The sequence below is a fragment of the Stegodyphus dumicola genome, chromosome 12 (assembly GCF_044657685.1).
Source record: "Stegodyphus dumicola isolate Sdum_Otavi_A_Nest chromosome 12, ASM4465768v1".
In the NCBI taxonomy this organism is placed as follows: Eukaryota; Metazoa; Arthropoda; class Arachnida; order Araneae; family Eresidae; genus Stegodyphus; species Stegodyphus dumicola.
In genome coordinates this window covers 111,926,483-111,952,638 of record NC_140779.1, presented here as the reverse complement: position 1 = coordinate 111,952,638, position 26,156 = coordinate 111,926,483, and the positions used below count along the sequence as shown (strand labels likewise).

The window sequence follows — 26,156 nt, the reverse complement described above, 5'->3', positions numbered from 1 at the left end:
TACACATCTTCATTAAAAATTGTAAAATAGCTCTCGTTTGCTTTGCCATATGCAAATAACCAAATAAGACATAGCAAGAATAGACACTTTAAAGAAGAATTTTTACAGCTGACATTAGAATTTCTACGCGAAGAGAAGCAATTCGACAAACAGGCAAGAAGACAAAATTTTATATATATATATTTTTTATTTTGGATAAAATATGGAATAATTTTGAATGTCATTTTACAAAAATGTCAATATATTTTTGCATTGTATGCGTTTGTGTATTTAAAATATTTAATGGTAACACTTGTTGAAGAATCAAAATGCAATTTATTCTCCAGTGTTACATAGGGCAGTTCCAAAGACATGTTTACAATCGTCGAAAAACTACGACAAACACGCTGAAACAATCAGCAACACAGCCTTCATTCTCTCTCAAACTAATCTCGGAACTCAAGATACACTACTACACTACTCAAGATACTTCTAGTTCGCGTACAGGCAGGGTATATATAGCTTTAACGTACCTTCGATAATATACTCTGAAAAACCGCGAAGAATGCGTTCTAGAATTTTCTTGCTCCGTCTACGGCATTTCGCCAATTTTGTCTCAAAATGGTCAATTTCTAGCCAAATCTGACAAACCTGCCTTTCCTTTCCACTATCTGGGAACCCTTACCCCACTCTGCGGGGAAGCTTTCTTATTGCAGCTGGGCATATCGCAACACTATATATTTATATTCAATTAGTTTGTTTAAACTACTTATATATTTGTATTTATTGTATATATTGGCATTTATTTGTATATATTAGCATATTTAGGGCAACTAATAACATATAAGATTCAAAATATAGTCATATTTCAAAAATTTTAAAAATTAAATATTTTTTAGAATTATATCCTTTTTTGTCTTGGTGTAAGTCAAGAACTGCTCGCATACGTTTAAGTTTCTGGGTAAGTTCGGAGCCGTTCAAGTATTTTTTAATTTATACTTTTTCCTTGGATTATATTAAAAGTTTTTTTTTCACTTCAAGCGTTTATATTGTAATTTACCGGTAATTTTTTTTTGGAAATTTAACTTTTAATAATATTTTTATAATTCTTCAAACTAACGCAAATTTTAGAACATCTGCAATACTTCGCTCAATTTTTTGTAATATGAACTGATCTACTTGGGAATACATTAATTTTGATAAAAATCTTTCCTGTAGGATAGAACTTTATTTTGTTAAAACATAATCTAAGCTTTTAGATTTCATGCAGACTAAAACAAATGGTGGTATATCAAAATGTTAAATTTCTAATGATGAAATTTTCTTCTTCTTCTAGGAACTAGTTTCCGATGATCCTGATCAGAGAAACTGGAAAGGAATTGGCATCGCCCTCCTTGTAATAGCCACCGTTTGTTCGCTTATCATCACTGCCATTGTACTGCTTACGCCAGGTAAGTCAGTTTTATTATCAGATAAATGATCAAAATTTGAAAATCTAATTTGCCATAAGCATCTAATTAAATGAAAAAGGGAATAGAAATAACAATGAAAATGAATTAATGACACTAAACAGAATATCTAAATGGGAATAATTTATTCGTTTAAAGGAAGAAATCGATATCAATAATTTTGTTGTTTGTGTTAATGTGTGTTTTCTTAATGAAACTTAATGTTAAGAATGTAGCTGATTTTGATTTTTGAAACTTCTGTCTTCCCACCTAAACGTATGAGAATGAGGATGCCTTCCTGGGGGATTTTTTAAAGGAAATTGGCTCATATCCACATTATATATAGGGAAAATCATAAAAACACGCATGTAACCAGCCCGTTCGCCTACAATCGAACTCACGTCGGAACTACCAGTATTCAGCGAGTTTATCGCTCGGCTGCTGGTAGGCCTGTTTAATAACAGAATGAAGGCTCACTGATTACAGTCATTTTCTTCTTGTTTAAGAATCAAGAATATCGGTTAAATGTCATAACTGGTTTTCATGTTCCTATGAGTACCGGTTATCCTAAGTTCAGTCACAGCCCATCCGGATAACTCTATAACACTTTCTGTAAGCCTAATATGTATTCTGTAAGCCTAATATGTGTTTATTTTAATGCAAATGAAATAATTTATTTACTCTTTTATTGTAATTTATTCCGACAAAGCTTACAGAATTAAAGAATTAAAGTATTTTTGCTTGCTTCAAGCAAATAAAAATACATAGTTTTTGAAGATAAAAGTAATCGATGTTATATTTTTTTTTTATCTAATCATTTTTATTCATACTTCATAGAATAATTATTTATATTCTTAAGATTTGAAAACTAAACACGTAATTCCCTCTTTATTTCTAATGTCCTAAGTTTAAAAAATAAGAATAAATAAATATGATGGGAATAAAAAAGAGATGATAATAAAAAAATAATAATAAAATAAGGTGTATCTATTTGACTAAGACATTATTTGTTTACTGAAATAAAATAGTCTTGGTTTATTTAATTACGGCAAAGCATTGGAGGGCTATCTGCCTAAAGGAAGCTTTGTCTTCGTAGAGGACTTTCTAAGGGAACTGGCTCGTATACACGTTACACACGAAGAAAACCACGAAAGCACGCATGCAACCGACGTCTTCGCTAGGATCTTTACCCCGATGAACTACCAGTGTTCAGCAATTTGACTACTCGGCCAATGGCAAGCCTGGAAGAAAATGAGTATGTATAGATAAGTACAGTAAATTGATGGCGAATTATATGTAACTTTTGAAAACTAATGGAAAATAAAATAACTTTTTTTAATAGCTGGTTGAAAGATTAATGATACTTAAATAAATAAGAAAAATCTAAATGTTGCTTCAAAGGATTTTCTTTAAGAAATAATAAAGTGCAATACTGATAACTGGATTTCTGTATAGTTAGTATCCATACTGCGTATGGTGTTTTCGCAACATAAAATTTTAACGAGTTCTTGAGCTTGCTCTATATTTTATTTGATATATTTTTAAAAATCATTATCTTTTTTAATGAAAATCGGATCTTTTTACAGAGCAAGACCGAAAAATAAATGACATTAATTTATTTAGAAGAATTTGAGTTTATTAAAAGAAATAAAAAATAATATTATACTTCTTTATATGAAAATTTAATTGCTCTTTAATTCTCACATAAACTGAATAACTGAAATAAAATACTCTCGATTTTCCATCACCATTTAAAACAGATAAACATTCAAATGCCTAGGTATAGAATTGCACAATTTAATTTTGATTTTCAGTTCTGTTACTTTAGTAGACATAATATGAAAAAATCTTAGAAAACTAATTCTTGAATTTTTCTTGACATTTTTCTCATACATTATGCACTTCTTCCACTTCAAAAATTATATTTTATAGTTTTCAGTCCTTTGTATTTCAACGCCAATTTGTATCGCCAATAGCGCCAAATAGGCAACCATTAGTGTCACTTTTTTCTTTTGAATTACTGTCCTTTGTTCTTTTGTTCTTCCAATAGTAAGTTCAAAATTTTTGCTCTCAGTTAATTACTAATGCATTTTATAAATTATTACGTATTACTCTGAATTTTAATGTTAGTAAACTATATATAAAGTGTATATATTTTACTTATGCTCTTCTAGGCATTCAATCTATTTCATTTAAAATCTGTTTTTGCGTATTTTTATTTCATCTAAAAGAATGGTGACTGGGTAGAGGAGGCATTTAGAATTTTGCAATAAACTACTATAATTAAATGACTTAAAATAGTTCATCATTTAATTTTAGGTGAATAGAAACCAGTGCTTTTTCTAGAAACAGAGATACAATTGAATCTGATTTACCTCCTCTTGATAACGTTGAATCAAATTTTAAGTGTATGTTTTTTTCCCTTTTATAATTTTGCGCATTTCTGTTGCTTTCGGGATTTCTTCTGGCTTATAAACATTGAGTTAATGAGTTTCTTTTGCAATTTTAATTGGGAAATGTAGAGTTTTACTGGATTTAAATTTCATTTCTTTCATATGTTTGTGGTTTTGGTTCTAAATTTCACACTGTTTTGTCTATCTATCTATATACTGTTCAATAATTTTGTGACAAATATAAACGACTGTATTTCGGAGGATATGTTTCTTACCTAGAATGAAACTGGAAAGTCATTTTCATGAAATTTATATTTTTTATACATTGCACTAAAATGCATATGGAAGTGAAAATTTCTCAATAGAGGCACTTTAAACTAACAACAAATTAATTTCTAACTCTTTACTTAATTACACTGATAGATATATTATTAATATTATATGTCATTATTATGTATTAACATTAAACGCTTATTAACTGATTTAATTAGCTGATTTAATTAACTGATTTAATTAGCTAATGTATTAGCTAGTCAGCATCGTTTTAAAACATTACCAATCTGCATTTATAAACCAATACCAGAGTTTGCAACGTGATTGGAATATTTCTTAGATTTTTACTAAATTGAAATAGATGTCATTCTTTGTGATTCAACCTGAATAATCTCTGCGGAGTTAGTGTCTTAAGCTGTAGTCTCAATTTGATTCATAACTTCTGTAATCTCTGAGTTGAAGCAATATACTATATTAAAAGAAAATTTCAGAGCTTTCGCTGGATAAAAATGCCAAAACCAAACCAGGAAGTACAGTAAAAAATATTTTAATAAATGGTTTTGACATAACGAAAATGTTCCTGCAGTATTCATTCCATCAGACTAGTTCGTTTCGTTTTGTTTATTTGATTATGGCAAAACACTCGAGAGCTGTCTCTATAGGGATGCCTTCGTGAAGGGCCTTCTAAGGGAAACTAGTTTGTACGTATAGTTACAAACTAGTTTCCCTTCTTTGTTACATATAGTTAAATCCACGAATTTTGTTGCATATAGTTAACTACTTTGTTACATGTGTTTGTTTGTAACATAAGATCTTTGTTACATATAGTTAAATAAATCCACGAAAACGCCCATGCAGGCTATCCCCTTCCCCGAATTCGAGGTTCGAACCGAACTACCAATGTTCTGTGACGTTACCGCTCGGCAGCTGGTGGGGTCCACCAAATTAAACATGTTGCAATTATAAGCAATAACAAACAGTTTTAGTTAGAATTTTGAATTTCCATACAAAAATTTGAATTCCAGTACAAAAATTAAAGTAGAACTTTAATTCAATATCTGTTTAGCATAGCTTAAGAATAATTATTAGCAAACAAAAGAAACCACTGTCATATTTAAGAAGTAAATATTCTTTGAAGATATTGTAAGATTCCAACCTTTGAGTTACATCTAAGCATGAGGAACCTTAAGAAATGGTAAGCGAATCATCGCTTAGTTCAGTAGACAGAAAGCAGAACTCAAGAAAGGTTAAATACCCTTTATTATTCAAAATAAATTTAACATATGGCTCCTTCTTGTAGTTGACAACAAAGCCTCCACTTGGGCTTGAACACAGGAATACTAAGAAGTAAACCATAACTAAATTTAACTAAAACGATATAGCCGAAGCTATCAAGATTCTAGCAGAGTTGGCCCCTTAACGCTAACTAAACGGCGAAGCTATCAAGGGCCTAAAGTATGGCCGAGCGTAATAATTGCTTAAGAGAGAGTAGCTTAAAAGGCGAACGCACGCTGCTCAGAATCTCTGGCTCTCTAACGAAGTCAGTAGAACTTTGTCCTTTCTTCATTTGCATTTAACGGCGCTTCTAAAAACGCGTTCTGGCCGGAAGTTGTAAGCTGAAATTAAGAAGCTATAGAAAAGTGGCTTAAACTAAACATTAACTGTTCAAAACTTAGGATAAACCTTACAATCTAAAGCAAATTATTATTTACTTTCGAAGCGCTATTTTTAAAGTATGAAAAATAAAAATAAAGCTCTATTATACTCTTTCTGATATAGGATTAAGGCTGTACATACAGTGAGAATCTATAATGAAAGAAAACCAAACTTTTTGCCTTAACACTAGAAGCGCCGTTGGGGTCATTTTGACCTTTTTTTCCAATTTTACGCGTTTTTTTTAACATACAGCTGAGCTTCGAAGCTGATATTTTTTTACTTTTTCTAAAATGTTTCCAAGTATACTATGCCACTTTTTCATATTTCTACGTTAATTATTTAAAAAAACAATCGCAGATATACCTAAAACAGCCAACTGGGGTCATTTGGACCCTCATAAGAAAAACGACACTAGGAGCACTAGGCCATTCAAAACTTTGTGCAGATGATTTGTGGAACAAGAATTGAGGACCACCTGTGTTCAAAGAAACAATGTCACGCAATCAGTTCCGTGAAATAATGCGGTATCTCAGATTCGATGTCCGAAGCACCAGAGCTGATCGTCTCGCCACTAACAAATTTGCTCTCTCTTCTGTAACCTGGTACAAGCTAATGGAAAACTTTTATTTATGCTATAATCCTGGACCAGAAATAACCGTTGATGAACAATTGTTGCCTTTTAAATCAAGATGTAGATTTATTCATTATATGGCGAATAAACCGGATAAGTTTGGCATCAAATTCTGGCTAGCAATTGATGTAAAATCCAAATATGTTTTGAAGGGTTATCCTTATCTGGCAAGGATGAAGAACGACCAACTAATTTACAACTTGGGGGAAGTGTAGTTCTCAAATTACTGCAACCACATCTAAACTCCGGACTCAATGTAATTTTTTTACTTCTGTGAAACTTGCAGATGAACTTTCTGCGAAATAAACCACAATTGTGGGGACGATGCTTCTGAATAAGCGAGAATTACCCCCATTGCTGGTGACACTTCTTCGGCACGATATTCATCTTTTGCACTGAAAAATGGAGACAAAACACTCCCAATATATAGGTGCAAGAGCAAAACGAATGTCGTGATTCTGAGCACGATGCACAGTAATGTGTTTGTTGACGACAGCATAAAGAAAAATCCGAACACTGTCACTTACTACAACAGTACAAAATGTGGCATTGGTGTCGCAGATCAGATGCTGAGGAAATATAGTACAAGTAATGGAAGTCGCAGGTGGCCTGTACATGCTTTTACAACGTCCTTGACATTGCTGAACTCAATGCTTGGATTATATTAAAAGAATCCTTGGGCACCTCTCTTTCCCGTCGAGAATTTATTCTTGCACTCATGGAAGAACTACGAGTTGGTGCAATACACAACAAATGCCCCCCAATTGCTCAAATACAGACACTTAAAGGAAAGAAATGTGCATTTTAAAGTTGCAAGGGACAAAACAAGACTGTTGTCAGCTGTGAGGGATGCCAGAAACCGATTTGTGGTAAATGTGTTGATGTCTCTGTCAAGCGTTCATATTGTATCACCTGCGGTAATGTACAACAAACTTTGGAAAACTTTGCGTGTTTATTCCCAATTTATGTTTTTTGTAATTTTTTGCATATGTTCTATTTTCCTCTTTTTGCATTTGTATTTTTTGTTTGTTTTTCAAAGATTTTGTTTTTGCTTTTGTAATCTTACATTGAAAGATATGTGCTAATTTGCGCTAATTGCACAAAAAAAAATTCTAAAGTATAAAAAATAAATAAAAACCTCTAAAAACTCTTTTATGTGGTCATTTCAGCATTATTTCAATCATTTACTGTGTTTCTACTTACATTTCTTAATAGGGTCAAATTGACCCCCAATGGCGGTTTTCGGTTAGTCTGAAATTCGGCTGTTCTAGTGTTAAGTGTATTATTTTTGATAATCTCAGCGTAACGTTTAGGTATTTCTTCTATTCAATTTTCATTGTATTATTCTGTAGTTATTACTCCACACTATTTCTCTTGTCCAGTGAGATTTCCTGAGGTATTGATGATATACATTTTTGTACACATATTTTTAGGCACATGATTGTGAAAGCCTTTATCATAGGGTAATATTTCTTTCTGAAAGAAGGAATTTGCGATAAGGTGGTACTGTTCCGGTTATTATCATTTTTGGAAATGAAATCAAAACTCATATTATTGAGTGCATGTATAGTAAATATTATTATATTTTTAGAGTATCTGTGACAAATATCTATCCATATTTCCATCACTGCAATATATTGTTTGGTTGATCTCTACATTATGGTAACTTGGCGTTTTTTTGGCGAAAATTTGGCGACCAACTCTCCTACAGCAACCCTCTATTTTTTTTTTCCCGCCGCCATTTTCTCTTCACGAAGTAAAGACATGTTTCTTTTCTTTTTATCTACTGAACACTTCTTCCAACAATCTACTAGCCGAATTACAACTTATGCTAGAAATTTTATCTAACAAAACTGCTTAATCATGACAAATATTCACTGCAAAATTGGGAAAAAGGGCACAATACCATACTCCTTACGCGTTTTTCAAAATAACACATACACATAAACCATGTACACGCCGACTTATTTTTACTTAAAAAAACATCCCAGAATTGCACAAAAATGGCATTGCGCACACTCTTCACTATATCCATGTACACTGCTTTTTTCTCATAAATTAGAAAAATTTCACGAAAATACATGACAATTTTCTCAATCTTTAAACCCGGTAAAAAGAACATATATGAAATTACCTGATCGCGAAAAAGTATTTACCCTTTCCGAATATGAACATTTCCACATATAAAATAAATAAAATATCCAAAAATTTTTACCTCTAAATCATCAATTATATTATACACGTCACCAACGAATTCATACCGCAAGCATTACAAATACTTAGTATCAAATATTTAAATTATTTCCATGCACGTTTACTTCAACTAAAACGTATACCAAATTCCTACAAACATAAAATTCACAAAATAACTATCATTTAATTAAAATATAATTAAATTCAAAAACACTACTTAATATAAATGAGCACATACATTAAATTAATACATACATAAATACCCATTTCGAATTCACTTTAGTTACGGCCATGGGATCCAAAAATTCACGAGCACTGTTTCACACAACACAGAATAAAGCCAAATACGAAATTTCCAGATTTTTTCCCGATTTCCCCCCTTTTCCGATTAAAGAACCGTAATTCGTCCATTAATATCACATGACATATCCCATGATCTCTCATTTCCCTCACACAAAATAATGCGTAATCGGAACTGAGTACTGCTCACATTATTACCAAAGTGCCAGGTAGTAACCTTTATCGCCTCCAAAATGTCGCCAAACTACCAGTTACCATATTGTAAAGATGAACCTATTGTTTCATGACTACTCCCATTGTAGTCCACTAATTTTAATTAAATCTGTTGTTTGCTCAAATCTTCCATGGTTCATATTTTGCACATCTTTTACCCTCAAAAGCAATGATGTTGTGTTTCGCTCTGTTTGATAATAACACTTTTTGCCAATTCTGACATGTTTAAGTTTCATAAATGTTAGTAAGAGTCATTTTAAGTTTGTGAAACTGAAAACGAATTTTCAGTTGGACGAATCTACAGTACACTCCATATAATTTGAAAATCTGCTCTCTTCGTACCCTTCTAGCACGCATCTTTATGTCATTACTGGTGTTTATTTTAACTGCAATATCGATTGCAAAAGGAAAGGAATTCTTTCTCTTAAATAATAAATTCTATGATCTGTTTTTGGCATAGGTTTTCAATGTCTGCTGCTTTTGGGTCGATCAGAACATGCGCCATCTTTTGAAACTTGCACCGCGTTGCCTTACAAGCAGTTCTGAGCTATCTATATACATTAATGATTTCATCAAATGTCTTACTTTGCTTCTGACGCATTTCGTTTTGCTACTTTTTAACTAAGCTGCGGATTCTGAGGTCTAATCATGTTAATGTCCCACATAAATGAACTTGAGCAATGAAAGACGCAATTTGTACTGATTCCGACATTTCTACAGCAAATTACCAAAATAAATTTACTGAAAGTTACTCGCTAGATGGCTCGTTTTCTGTTTTTATCCTCTTCGCATAAGGTAACAAAAATAAAATTGTAAAGTTTGCGTTTTGTTTACATTTTTGCTACTAAGAACTGGAGATAAAGAATACCAAGATAAATAATGCCAAACATAACTCCTGTATTGTAACAAATCGAACAGAAATGCACTGTTGTTTTACATGCATAGAATCAAAATAATAATTCATTTTCTTAAACTTATGGCCTGTTGTATATCAAATAAGCTTGCATCAACTTTAATACGAAAGTTTGAAGAAATAGAGAATGTTTATGCAAGTGTTATTGAGTTGTTAAGATAAGGAAATTATGTTTATTATTATTATTAATTTAACTCCGATTTTTACTAGTTACAAAAGATTTAAAGCCTTGCTTTTAAGGAGTCAAAGTTTTGCGGTTAGTCTTGAATTTTCTTGCGCTGCCAAAAAGTGAATGTTTCAGAGAAACTTTCATTAAAAATGCTTTAATTCTCAGCATTTAAAGAATTTTAAAAATTGTATTTCTATGATTCTAATCCGATGTTAATTTAAATGTGCTGTTCATTCCTTACCCTGCCAAAAATAACTGCATTATATTACTGCCATTTATATGAATGGATTAAAGAGGGAGACAATTGTATTTCTCTTTAATTTCCCAAGAATTATTCAAAAACTGCCATTTGTGTTAAAGTTGAAAGTATTGAAATTATGGAAGAAGAAAGAATGGGAATTCGTTTCATCATAACTCTAATCAAACAGTTACCAAAACTCATCAAGTCCAAATGTAAGTATTTGCAGCCCATAAGCCACATTTACAATACGATTTTACTTTCAATGTAAAAGTGAGCTATCATTTATCATGTGCAAAAATTAAGTGGTACTTTTGGTGAGGTTTTTACGATGAAGTTTGGAAACATTTTTCTTACTTCTACTAGCTGTACTTCTTGCTTTCTCTAGGCTGAGAAACATCTTTGTTTATAATACAAATTAATAATTTTCGGTAACGTTTTTTCAAATGAAATGAAGACTAATTTAAAAATTAAATATATTTAACGTGACGGTTGCTTATATGTCTTGCTTTACATAAATTGCTTTAAAAGTTCCTTTCAAACAAGTATTTATCGCTGATTGTTGGCTGTATGCCATATTTCCTTTCATAGCTAAAAACCAAAGAAAGAAACTGGAGTTAAGTGCACATCTTCAACCCAGAATTTTTTCAGTCTCTTTAAAGTAGATATTCCTTTTTATAAGCTAGGCAGACAATAAATCCTTTAAATAGTTTCAAAAACATCCCCGGAAGCTCATAACAGCAAATGAAATGAAGAGAGGACATACAATGCTTTTCCTGTCACCGAAAAAATTTACAGTACGAGTTAAGTACTTTATATTCCTGGCTATAAAGAAATCAGTAGGCGTAATATTTTATAACTACCGTTTTTATCATTTTCTAATTTAAGGATTTAAAAACTCTGGGGTTTATTTGTTCTTAAGAAAAAAATTCCTTTTTGGTTGTAGTCAGTTTGAAACAATGTTTTATTCTTTTCTCCAAGAGTTTTAAAGTCGTGTAGGGAAAATCCTAGTACATTTCAGATTAACCTTTTTCGATTTTATATGAGTTTTTATGTAATATAAATTTGTTTCTTTTTTCAGTTTGTGAGCTCAAATTTACCGGGAGAACGAAATATGTTTTTGACAAATATTAATCAACTTTTATGAAGCTTTAATTCATTTTTCCCTGATGAGTTCTGAATTAAAATTTCAAAAAAGAGAGATTAATTTTTATATTTTTTTTTGTCTCGTATATATTTTCCCTTTTTGCATTTTTAGTTTTCGAGTTTGTACTACTACGATCGTTTTTATTTTAAAATGTTTTGATTTTATCTTTAACCCTTTTACAAGAATTCAATTATTATTATTCTTGATTGAATCACCATGCTTTGACTCCAATTTACTTTTAACTTTAGATGCTTTAAGATTATTATATACACACACACACATATATATATATATATATATACCGGGTGATCAAAAAGTCAGTATAAATTTGAAAACTTAATAAATCACGGAATAATGTAGATAGAGAGGTAAAAATTGACACACATACTTAGAATGACACGGGGTTTTATTAGAACAAAAAAAAGTTATTGTTATCGGGCATTTTTTCTTCGAGGAAATGCTTGATTCTGGTTTTGTAACTGCTACCGTGACGGGTGAGAGGTACGCCGATATGTTACAGAATCGCATCGTCCCCAGCCTGGCTGATAAACACCTGCTGGACGGTACGATTTTTATGCAGGATGGCGCTCCACCCCATATTGCTAGACGCGTGAAAGATCTCTTGCTCGCGTCGTTTGGTGATGATCGTGTGCTCAGCCGCCACTTTCGTCATGCTTGGCCTCCCAGGTCCCCAGACCTCAGTCCGTGCGATTATTGGCTTTGGGGTTACCTGAAGTCGCAAGTGTATCGTGATCGACCGACATCTCTATGGATGCTGAAAGAGAACATCCGACGCCAATGCCTCACCATAACTCCGGACTTGCTTTACAGTGCTGTTCACAACATTATTCCTCGACTACAGCTATTGTTGAGGAATGATGGTGAACATATTGAGCATTTCCTGTAAAAAACATCATCTTTGCTTTGTCTTAATTTGTTATGCTAATTATTGCTTTTCTGATCAGATTATTGCTTTTCTAATTATTGCTTTTCTGATCAGATTATTGCTTTTCTAATAAAACCCCATGTCATTCTAAGTATGTGTGTCAATTTTTACCTCTCTATCTATATTATTCCGTGATTTATTAAGTTTTCAAATTTATACTGACTTTTTGATCACCCTGTATATAATAAAACAAATGTATATATACATAATACCGCAAAATTTAAGAAATTTTAAAATTCAGATGATATATATTATTAAACCCGCACATTATGCTGCGAAATTAATTTAACAATCAAGAGAAAAGAATTTAATCAAAATTAAATCATGAAAGTGCAACACTTCAACAGGAAACATCAAAATCTAAATCAAAACTAAAACAATTCAAAGCAGTAACTTCAATAAAATCAATAAAACACAATAAATTGATACAAAATAAAATATACAATTGTTGAAAATTCCTTCCCCTTTTCTCAAGGAGTATCCGAAGAAATTTTTAACAGAGCCGCATTTCTGAAATATATCTAGATGAGTTTAAATTCTTAAAGCATTTCAGATTGAAAATAAAATAAAAAATTAATTGCTAATCGAAACTTTTTAATTTAACGATCAAAGTGCTTTAAAAGTGCATAAAATTTTTAAAATGTTAATTTTATAATCATCATGATACAGTCTACTCCGACGTGACCTTAAGACAAATGTTAAAGGGAAACTAAAAATTGAAAGAATAATACTTCAGCAAGAAACCAGGAAAAACATTGAATAATCAAAAGCAATATGACAAATATAGTAATAGAGCGCTTATATACCTAAAAGCAATTAAGTCTATATTTAACTACCGCAAAAGGACACGTTAAATGAATTTATTGCTCAAGAGAACAAAACTTAGCAACAGGAATTGGAGTAATTTCTAAAACTGTGTAATCAGGTTCTCATTACTCCGTACCGACAAATTTTTTTAACCGAATGAAATATTTTAAAAAAGAATAAGTTTGAAAACTTTTGATTACAATTTAATAATTAAAAAATTGCCATTATTGTTTTTTAAAACGTTTTAAATATAAGAAATTATGCTGATATTTCTCTTAAGTAAAATTTATCTGTTGCAATGCTAAATCTTTATTATTTGGATAAAATTAAAATTTAACTCGGAAGGGATTTCAGTTTTAAAAGATGCAGAGTTTATTTCTGCATTTCAGTTTGGAGCATAACAACAAACTTAAAACTATTTTAAAAAGTCTGGAAATGTGAGCGTATACTGGATAGTTTTACCTTATAAAATCAAACATCAGTAGGAGGAATTGGCTAACAAATAGTCTGCGGATAGATTTGAAATTTAAGCCTATCTTTGAAATGCTAATGAAAAGTCCTTATGCGATATTTTAAGATGACTTTACAATGTCTCTGTTGCGCTTGTTTGATCTCATAAGTTAGGTATGATCTAGTAAGAAATTTAGAAAAATATTGCACTTTGAAAAACTAACATATTCTACTACTTCGAAAACTTATAACTGAAATTTTGAAAAGTAAAATACACATATATATATTTTTAATTTAAAAATAAGAAAATTATAAAATTAAAAAAACCCTAAATATGAGTTTTGTCTGCAGATTTCAGTTTAATATCTACAACAGTTGGGTACTTACTTATCGTAACCACCTTAGTAGAAATTCCCAGTGCTTCAGAATACGCGAAGCTCTGGTAATCACGCGCATAACAATTACTCAGACAACAATATGAGTGACAAATATTTATTCATTATTATTAATATAGTGACATTATTTCTAACGTCGCTATTGTCGTATACGTTCGTTTTGTTGTATTTCAACTTCCAGTGCGTTTTATAGAAAAACTACGTAGGTAAGTTGAAAAATAAGTTTCCCCTGTCGACAGAGTTGTGTATGAAAATCAAAAAATAGAATGAGACATTAAAGATATGACATACTTTTATTTTATTATTCTCGTACGAGTACGTTGAGACATTTGTCATATCGCTTGATAAGCTTCAAAAAGTCCTCCAAGAAAAATTCACGCTTTGTATATGGAAGAAGCGTTGAACGGCTATGGGCGAAAGGCGACACAGCAGGAAAACGCGCAAGTCACCGATACACAATCGGGTAGAGGTGGCTGCAAATCAAGCAGATGGCGCTGTTGCAGTGCCTGCGCAAAGCGGAGACCAGCCTCTCATTTGAGCCCCGGTAGGTATGGAGAGAAGTTGCGTTTTGAATTCGTGGTCAAAGGAGGAAGTGAGAGCGGTTATCCGCTATGAATGGGCACGTGGAGTATCAGGAACAGAAATTCATAACCGCCTCGTGGAAGTCTATGGGCCAGGTGTGATGTCGAAGCAAATGGTGCGGAGATGGTGTCGCACATTCAGTGATGGACGTCAGCAAGTGGAGGACATACCGAGAGCTGGACGGACGCGCACGGCCACTACAGATGCAAATGTCAGGAAGGTGGATGACATAATTAGAGCGAACCGGCGTATCACCATCGATGAAGTAGCGGAAGAACTTGGAATCTCATATGAGCTCAAAACATCATCCACGACATTCTTCGATACAGAAAAGTGTCAGCACGATGGGTGCCCGACAATTGACCTCGACAGACAAGGAACAACGTATGGAAGTCAGCCTGGAACATCTCGTGCGTTACCATGAAGATGGCAATGACTTTCTGTTTCGGATTGTGACGGGAGATGAAACGTGGGTCCACTCCACCATTTCACGCCAGAATCGAAGGCCGCATCTATGGAGTGGAAACATCCGTCATCACCTGTCCGAAAGAAGTTCAAGACAACTCCCTCTGCATGTAAAGTGCTCCTCATAGTTTTCTGGGACGCCCAAGGAGTTTTGTTGCTGGACTTTTTGGATGTTGGAACCATCAATGCTACGCGCTACTGTGACACCCTGACGAAATTGAAAGAGGCGATACGGAAAAAGCGGCCTGGCCTTCTCACATCTGGCGTCCTGCTGTTGGATGACAATGCCAGACCACATTCGGCGACGGCAACGCAAAACCATATTGCAACTCTTGGTTGGGAGCGCCTACACCATCCGCCATACAGTCCTGATCTCGCACCAAGCGACTTCCATCTGTTTCCGGCTTTGAAGAAAAATCTCGGGGGAAGGCGCTTTGGAAGCAATACTGAAGTGAAACAAGCCGTTCAACGCTTCTTCCATATGCAAAGCCCTGATTTTTTCCTGGAGGGCTTTTTGAAGCTTATCAAGTGATATGACAAATGTCTCAACGTACTCGTACGAGAATAATAAAATAAAGGTTTGTCATATCTTTAATGTCTCATTCTATTTTTTGACTTTCATACACAACTATGGTAACCTATTTTCTATTCCCTTTCAGTGTGTACGAGCGGAAAAAGGTGTCGCTTTCATTCTTTCAACTAATTTTAACGAACTGCGTAAACCACATATGACGTTATTATCGCTTTTAACAAATATGCCAAATTTCAAAACGCGCCAATATATAAATTTGCGTATTTTTTGACAGATTTCTCGGCGAACATTTACAAACAAGCTAACTCTAAGTTTGTAAATGTTCGCCGAGAAATGCATCTACTTTAAAGTGATGGTAAAAATTTTATAGGTAACTAATTTATAGTTTAAAATTATTAATTTATAATTAAAAATTTTATAGATAAAAAGTTTTCGAAAAATTTACAAAATTATTTAAAAATGCAAATTTTTAAAATAAATCAGGAAACACCTGTGAACTTTATTTGGATTGATCCTTAATTTCGAATTATGAAAGAAAATGTCAAGTAACTTTAATAAAGAAAGAGATATTAATTAATATATACCAGATTAAATTAACATTGAGGAGCTAACATTTTAAGAGCAAATGTTTTTTAAATTACTCGTGTGACTTTTACAAAACATTTGACATAATATGAGTCGTGGAATCGAAATATGGAAAAAACATTGGCATGCCATTTCAGAAATTGTTCGATTATGTGTCAAAATACCTATGTTTGAACAAAGCTACATACAAATCTAATATATATCTTAAACCGCGGTTACATGTGGTGCAGAATTTTTGTACATTGGACAAAACAATAATTTTACTATTGCTAACAATGGCGTCATGAGTACTTTTCTGACTACAAATGAAGTGCTACTTTATCTTCAGGTGTCTGTTATGGCCGTTTTCCGTTCGATAATGCACGATGCAAGTAGCACAAATGACTTCAGCTTTTAGAATGGACTATGGGATCAGTTCTCCTTTCTACTTTGTTAAGCTTTTTATCTACTGAATATGAAACCTGGAAAAGCTGATTGCTTCCAGGAAAAGCTTCCTATTAGATTATTCTTGCATCTTCCGTGAATGGGACTGCTTGCATCTCCTTTGAATGGAACCTCAGTATTATTGTATTGATACAAATAACACTATTATTGCTGAGGTTGTAGAACTCAGTAAGTACTTTGCTTCTTATTGTTTATGAAAAATTATTCAATTTTTAATAGTTAATTTTCAGTATTTACCCTCTGTCCTGTTTCTTCTTACTTTACGTCGCAAAATTCCTCTATTTAGAAGAAGCTTATGCAAATCTAATTTACTTGTGTATAAACTTTAAAAACTACGATTTCTTAAAACTAAAACTTACGTTGAATCCTAACGAGATTAACTACTGGTAAAAGAACTGCTCATTGCTGCTAGAAGTAGAATCGTGCACTGTTAAAAGGATTAGTTAGCTTGAATCTGCAAGCCCTTTTGTGAAGGATAAGTGGAAATTAACTTAGACCGAACAGAAGAGATTCTTATTGATTGCGTAGCAAAACTGCGGAATTATTAGTAGTTTTAGACTAATGACGTATGTTTTCGAAGTTAGCGAAAACTTAGTTAACTTTCGAAGTTAGCGAAGTTTTTGTTTTTTTAAGGTAAACCGTAAGCATTGGTTCAAGCAAAATTTTAATAACTGTTAATTTAATTTTAAGTACTTTAATCCTCTGCGATCAATAGTTCTTTTTAACACTTATACAGCCTAATAATTGTTCTTAGCATATTCAAGAATTACATCTGCGTGAATTTAATATTCTTTCTTTTTCTTGAAAGTGCAAGTATCTCTTCCAATACTTTTGGGAGATCATTTTATTATATATATATAATTATCTAACAAAATTACTGGAGGAGGTAGATGATATTAATTGTGCTCTATATGCTGAAGATTTGGTTTTCTGGACATCGGCTAGGAAGGAGAAACAAAACCATTTGATTGATAAAATAAATATTGCAATAAAAATTCTCTCGAATAGGTGTGATGAAAATGAGATGGAGATTAATATTGAAAAGTCAGTATATCAGACGTTAAATTGACAACCAACTGATATGAATTGTTTACAGGGACACTTTGCTGAAGGAGTCACATAATACCAAGTACCTGGGACTCGTATTTGATAAGAAATTAACGTGGAAGAAATATATTGAGAAGATTACTTCGAGGGCAAAGGATAGATCAAGAATTTTGAAGAGACTTGCAGGTGCGAGGTAGAGATGCAGCAGAGACACTCTTAATTTAACGTTTAAACTGTATATTAGAATTGGATAATATATATTTAACTTATTACTGCAAGTCTTTTATAACATAGTAAAGAGGTAATGAATAAACTGGAAGCTGCTCAAAATCAAATCCTGAGATTGATTACTGGGGCAGTTAAAAACTACTCCTATTCAGGCTATGTTATTGCTTACAGATAATAAACCAAAAGAAGAGATTGCTAAGGAAAAGGCCTTGTGTCTTTATGAAAAATTAATCTGCATTCGAGGTAACAACTGCTGGAGAAATTATGACACAAACAAAAATAGAAGATAAAAAACACAGACAGGTCTTATCCAGAGAATCCTGACCATAAAAGAGAGACTCGATATTCTTCTTGTTGCTGAATTTTTTCCAACTCAATTCGACCATCGGTAGGTTGTTTGGAGGGTGGAGTCCACTTGATGCAGCCGGTGCATAAGAAAGTGACACGCTAATTGGAGCTGAGGGCTATTGCTCTGGAGACTGTACACACCAATTTTCCTGGTCAGAACTGGTTGCATATATATACGGATGGATCACGCCTGTCTCAGAATGGAAATCTGGTGTCTTCTCTGGCTTGCTTGCATTCTATTCGTCCCTTGGTCCGTGTATCACTCCATTTGATGGAGAAGTGGAGTCCATTGGGTTAGCTTCTCAACAACTGCTTACTAGTTGTGAAAGTTTTGATAATGCTGCTATTTTGTCAGATTCTATGTCGGCAATACAGCCTATTATCTCCTTGAAACCTGCCAACTCGCAAAGTATTAAAGACTGTATATCTAATTTAAGTACATTATAAATATTACACAAAAAAAATTACTTTACAAAGGATTCCGGCTCACTATGGAATTTTTGGTAATGAAATGGCTGACTTTTTAATTAAAAAAGGAACCACAATCCTGCAGATTCCATCGAAACCTATCCCTTATCCTGCTGTAATGCGAGTAATAAAAGAACGCATGAATAATGACTTTTGATCCAGGCAAGCAGAGCAAATTAAATTGGAATTATCTTTTAAAAGGAAATTGGTGTTGGAAGAATTATCTTTTAAAACTACCCATTGCCTCAAGACGAATCGTTGTCGCAGCCTTTCGGTTAGACTATACAGGACTGCCTTGAGGGTCATTTCTTTAGATTTGACATTGTTTCGTCCTCTAACTGTATATTATATAGGAGAGACACTTCTCATCTTAAGGAATGCCGTAAAGTGAAGTACTGGGCAGGCAAGAGAGAAGCTTCAAGATCTTCAGACTGTTTGACTCTTTACTTCTGACCAGATTATGTTCCAAATTTTACATTTTGCTCTTTTTCATGTCTTTGTATTGAATGTACTTGTCACACTCTAGTCAATGATTGTATGTTCAAGTGCTATAACTAAAAATTAAAAAATTCTTCTAGCATGAAAATTTAATTTTTTTTTTTTGAATTACCCTCATAATTATAATCTTTTTAACAAATACAGCAAGGCTGTTTGTAATCCGTTAGTGGAAAACGCGGAGATTTCGCACACGTTTCTTTTACTGCAGTTAAAATATTTACGAACAAAAGATTTCTTGAAAAAGATTGGATTATTTAACTCTAATAGCGTACATGAGGTCTATCTGCCTAAGCTTCACCCCTCTTCCCCATACTCGCGAATGAAAATTAGGTTTCGACAGATTTTAAGTGCATGTCTAATGCAAAGACCCAGATGTCCGTTGCATACCCGAAATTCGAATCCAAACTTAACGGTTTAGTAGTCAGGTAATGTCACTATACCTTCTGGGACGTTTTTTCGTACATTAAATGCACAGTTTATACTTCTGTTACAATCTGAATTTATTTTATTTAAACGATGTATGATAGGCTTAAACTAATTTATTTCATTCAGGTTCATACAGTCATGCTTCTGTTTAAAGAGCTACAGTCTACTCATGAGAAGTTGGTCCTCGTAGTGCGTCTGCGCATGAGCGAAAAAAACTAAATCCATTTTCAAGATAAAATAGGAAGTTTTGCTAAAATGGGTCAGTTTACTTTTAAATTTTGTTAAGATCTAGTTGTATCTCTCGTTTTCAAATTCAAGGCACACAAACGATCAAAATTTTCTAATAAATAATAAAGAACATCAGTGTTTATATGGGTGGGGTAAACCTCGAACTATTTCTTTGTCCCCTAAAATGGGAATCCAACTTTTCCTGAAAGCTTGTGAGGTTTGTATTATTTTTACTAAAAATTATCTTAATTTATTAACCTTTTTCTGTCATAGCGAAACGGTTAGTCAGAGCATGTGTCGCTAGCGAGTGCGCACGTTGTTGCTTTTACCATCTCTTTGAATTCTGATTCTCGGCTTCGCATTCTTGCCGCCGAAGTTTAATATCACAACGGCGTAGATTTTTGAGTCAACTTGCTAGGTTAAAATAATTTATGTAGTCTTGAGCTACTAGCTTACATTTAAATTTAGCTTAGATTACCATTACCTTTAGTTTTCTCTCCACAAATGGATGATGGATTTGTAAGCAGAAAGACTATGTCTTCTGTAAATAACTTAATTCAATAAAAGCGTCTTTTACATCTTTTTGCTGTCGTATTTATCTTTTATTCTTAGCGATAAGTCGCTAACAAACGTTCAAGTAGATCTAGTAGCAGTTTATATTAGCTAAGAAGACTAGATCGTACAAGCTTCCAACAGGAGCTCTTCTTTTGCTGGTTGATCAAAGGCAGACACTTTTCAATGGCTGAGAATGGCAAGGAATGACCAACGAATTTCAATATTCTTTCCGCCAAAAGCTTTCTTATTTAATTACGTTTATTTTTCTTTTACAAAAAATTTCTATTTTCATTATTAAAGGCAGATTTAAAAATTAAAAAAACGTTGTTTCTCACAGGCTTTACGTTTTGTCAGGTGTTTTCTGTGATTTAAGGAAGTTTCTACCAGTATTAAAACAGTTTTCCCATTGACGAATCAGATTAAAGAATCGGGATGATCTTTTGGTAGAATGCTTTTATCTGCCGCAAAAAATGTCTGATGTAGAGTGCATTTCATCACTATCTTGGTTTGAAACTGTCGTCCTTTTGGGAAACTTTTCATACAAGAAATGTTCAAAAAATCACACGTTGAAAGATCTATTAGACTACTGTCGAGACATTGCTCTATTAAAATCAAAATTGCTCTATTTCATGATTTTGCAATATTAGAAATCGCTTTATCATGTAAAAGCTTGAACTTTTTAAATTATTAGTCCACATACTTGTTTTGTCAACACCAAACGACAGATAAGACCAGAAGAACAATCTTAAATGGCATCACCAGCTAACCAGTTATTTTTCTCGGACTGAGTAGCTTGGAAATGTCTTACAGATTCCTTTTTTTATCCTTACCTTTAAAAGATAAATTGATTAAAGAAAGGTAAATCCTATTTTTTATTTCGTTTTTCTCAAAGAAAGATCAAATTCTGCTTAGTTTTTGAATTAGATCTTCTTTCTTGCCCTCCATTCTATTTTCTCTATTTTCAGTCATACTTGAAATATTTTTCTTAAGCGAAAGAAATGGTTACCACTCTCTTCTCTGAGTTGCCACATACGATTCGAAGTTTGGAGCTTCTGACTGGAAAAGCCTTTTCCCGCTACAGCTTCTAAATTAGAACTGCACATGCGAAACAATCAGGGATGAAATTTTCCGATGTTACCGATCTCTACTCAACAGCAGTCTAGTGTCTTTAAGATATATGAATTTGTTTGTCTGATTAAGTTTTATCACTTTTCTCGTAGTAAATGCTGATTAAAGCAGCATAAAAGAACAATAAACAATTTTAATTCTTGAAATTTACCCAACTGCATTTTGCTCACTATTCTTAGCAGATACTATCATACTAAGATATTATCCATTCTGTCACTAAAACGGTAAGACAAGGCAAATATTTTTTTACTAAGATTATTAGTATTTAGTTTGGTCAGATATTAACTTTCTCAGGTACCCTTTTTGATTTTGACAGGGCTAATTTTCAGCCAACCAATTTATCAGGAACTTTAGAAAATAAAGGAACAACTGTGGTGTTTTGCAGATGTTAATCTTCTGTATTTGTTGCATTTATCTCCCAAGCTGACAGAGTAAACTAAACATAGTTGCTGCCTCTGATAATTTGGTGCAACAAGGTCTCAAAATAAGATCATTAATACTTCCGTAGTAAATTTAAAATCTTTTTGTGTGAATCATTTCTGAATGGGCCAAAAGTAAGCTCATATTCCCAACTGAAACATGGAAACTTGAGTTCATAATGTTTTTTAGTTAAAAGAACTACGTATTCTCAGTAATGTTATACTTAGATGCTGAGTAATGATCACTCTGTACAAAAGCAGATCGGACAGTTCTACATATCCCGTTCTACTGGGTTGATTGTCGTTATTTAACTTGCATTTTTCATGTCTCGAAAGCGTAACTTTGAATATTAGGTTAGGTTAGGTTACTTAATTACGGCAAAGTCTCGAGGGCTATCTGTCTAAGGGGAGGGATGCCTTCGTGGAGGACTTTCTAAGGGAAACTGGCTCGTATACACGTTACACATGGGGAAAACCACGAAAACACCCATGCAGCCAGCCCGTTCGCGGGATTCGAACCTCGGCCCGAACTACCAGTGTTCAGCGACTTTACCGCTCGGCCGCTGGTGGGCCCTTGACGTAGAATGTATATTTGATTTATGTATAACGCTGTTCTAAAATAGGTATTCTAACACAAAATCAAACTTTTATGAAACGCCACATGTTTTTTTTTTTTTTTTCCCCGTTTTTCAGTTCTGCTACTACTATTAAGTTTTGTAAAAATCACACGAATATATTTTTAAAACTTATCTTTCAAACCTTTAGCCCCTTAATATTAATTGAATTTGGTATATATTTATTAACATCACTTTGTTTATTAAACTTGCTTGATTTCTTCTTTTACGGTTCAAAATTTAGATTCAATTTGAACAAAATTCATAGATATTTTCTGATTTATTTTTTTAATTTCTATTTTTAGTAATTATTTTAAATTTTTCGAAAACATTTTTTGATTTATAATCTCTAAAATTTTCATTATAACCTTAAAACCCTCTGAGCGGCCAGGGTTTTTGCTAAGAAAGCATGAATTTCCCAAAACTACAATGAGAATAAATTATTTTTTTGATTTTAATGTAAAAACTCTCCTATTATTTCATACCTGGATTTGTTTCCTTTTGATATATTGTCTTAATTTCTTTGACATATTTTACGTTTTTCTTGGACGTATAATACTCTAGGCCGTATATAAACGGCTTTTCCGCTTAAAGGATTAAAGTAGGTGTAGTTCTAGGCATAATCTGTAAAAATTCAACGTTTTTTATTCAAATATTCCTAAGATATATGTGAATTTATATGTTGGCGTGTTTTGAAATTTAACGTATTGTTATAAGCGATAGTAATGCAAATGCGGTTTACGCAATTTGATAAAATTATTTTGAAAGAATGAGCGATGGACCTTATTTTTCCGCTCGTGCTCACTGAAGAAGAAAGGAGACGAGGTTACCATACATTAAGAATTTCGCCAAGTGAATTACTCTTGGCGCAAACTGAAAAAAGGTGCTCCAAGATAAATTTTTAAATTTCTCGATAAGTTTCTCATTATGTTTTACAAAATTTTTATTTAGGCGTAATTAGAGTCGTAGAATGGAAGTATGGAAACACATCGGCGTGTCGTTTTCAGAAAAAGTTCGATTTTGAAACAAAATCATCATGTTAGAACAATGCTACTTAATCTAATATATATTCTAAGTCTCTCTTTCGAGGCATGAAAAACACTAGTTACATTTAATCAATCGGCCCACTAGAACTGGACATTTAGTACTGTCCTTTTTTTTTTTTTTTTCCAGAGTATTTCTCCATAAGCAAATACTATAAGACAGCTATTACAGTGCTGCTGCTTCAGTTTTGTTTACCCACTGGTGATTTATTATCACTGGATATTAATTATTATTACTGGATTTTTTACCCACTGGGTATTTTTTTTATCTTCTGTATGGTTACAATTAAATGTCTATCTGCGCATCTTCAGTATTTTTAATTTCTGTCTCCAAAACAGTGCATATATAAAATGATTAAAGACACCTCTGCTTGTATATTGTAGTGCTTTTTAACTTTCATAAACAATAATATTGTTTGAAAATTTATTCAGTATTAAATGGGACATTTGCATAATTAGAACATTCCTTTTTACATGATTTGTTTAGCGTTTTCGCAAGTATTATATCTAAGCTGCATATCTTTCTACATTAAACAGACAACGCTCAAAGACTTTAAAACCTTCATAATGGAAAATTTAGTTTATATTGCTTTGCCTTTGAGAAAGCAATTTATACTTTTGGTTCGCCAGGATAGGCATCATAATGTTTAGAATATACAAGGGGTTTCTAAATGAATATCGGGGCTTTAATGCGTATACTTACGTAAAACTTAAAATCGTAATTAATCCATAAATTGAAAGAGCAACTCAAACAGCTCTGTTTTTTGATGCGCCAGAGAGCGCTAGGAGCAAAAATGATGTCTAGTGAACAGAAAGCTTTTTGTGTTCTGCCGTTTGCAAAGACTGAATCTCTAGTTACTGTGCAACGTGCGTTTCGGATTAAGTTCAGATGTGATCCCCCAAATTATAATAACGTCCGTAGATTATATCATCAGTTTGATAATACCCGCTGACTTTGCAAACGGGAGAGTACGGGACGACCAAGGGTTAGTTGGACCTAGGGTTTTCGACTTGGTGTGTGCAGTGTGACGAAAGGTGCTTGTATTGATTGTAAGTTTATAGATATAACTGATTGAGTTACTCTTTCATTTCATGTAGTAACTGTAATTTTAAGTTTTATGTATTAATTATAATTAGAATTTTAAGTTAGAACCCCGATATTCATTTAAAAATACCCTGTATAATTAAGACACAATAACACGCCGAATAAATACTGATTCAGAAGTCAAACAAAAATCAGCGTTTTGTGAATTAACGCTGATTTTTGTTGTTTGACTTCTGTACCCTGTATAACTTATGATCATTTTTCTATTAAACCCAGCTTCTGTATTTCTAGATCAATTCAATTAATCTAGAAATGTAAAAGCTGGGTCTAATAATAGGAAAGGTCCAATGCTCAAATCATAGAGGATATACGTAAAAACCCTGTATCAAATAGCAGTTTTATTACAGGGTTTCCACTGATGTCCTTTACAATTTTGCGGGAAAAAACTAGCTTTTCATGTTTGCATAAGTCTTGCAGAAAAGTATATAAAAAATCAATTTGGTCGCTTTGCAAGGTTTCCTACACTACTGTTCCTTACTTTCCCAACTTTATCTTACCCAGAAGATATATCGTCGTCATAATATGATTTAACACTGCATAATCTGAAGTTCAGAAATATGAAAAAATAATAAAGTCTACTTTGCTATTACTTGTAATTCTATCATATTAAAACTAAACAATGATATTTACCGCTACTCGCAAGTTTCAGATTAACGCAAAATGTTTATGCGACAAGAATTGCGTCTGTCAAATATCAGCTCTGCTGCTATTCGCTCTTGCGTAATGTCTACTTCGGAACACATAGATCAGCTCAATCACCATCAGTTCAACCAGACATAGCTTTTCACTGCAGAACGCGTGTTAACAAGGCGGGACAAACAAATAACTTAATGTTGTCAATTAATGCTCACTAAATACTAAATATCGATTACATTCGTTATTCAAGTTCAATTTAATTTGCATTCTGTTGAAAGTCGACAAAAACATAACTAGCACAGCAACACAGTGAAGAATTAATAAAAAATAACTTGTTGGTGAAATAAATTTTAAAAATTCATTAAAAATTTAATTTTATTTCATGATATAAAATAGTGTATAGATGCTTTACGTACAAGACATGAGTTTGAATTAAATAGGTAAACTTTCTCGTCGGAAGAATTTGTCGTCCCCAACGATGGATTTCCTCCGAGAGAAATTTCCTTTAAAATATTCCACTCACGCGCTATAGTCAGTTGTCATAGGAAACCAATGATAGGAAATCGAAATAGATCTCATTTGAATATTCACAATGCGTGATATTCAAGCAAAAGCTTCCTCTGTAACCGCCAAGGCTCTAATCCTTCGCATCTC

General features: G+C 32.9%; 1 protein-coding gene across 1 annotated transcript in view; it reads left to right on the top strand.

The window, feature by feature from the left end:
* The window catches only part of LOC118185383 (inactive dipeptidyl peptidase 10-like), a 497,660-nt gene that overhangs the window by 133,062 nt on the left and 338,442 nt on the right, over positions 1-26,156 (top strand). Inside the window, exon 2 of the mRNA XM_085806802.1 lies at positions 1,316-1,430. Within this exon, the coding sequence (XP_085662928.1) occupies positions 1,316-1,430 (115 nt within the window). The remainder of the gene's footprint in view (positions 1-1,315; positions 1,431-26,156) is intronic.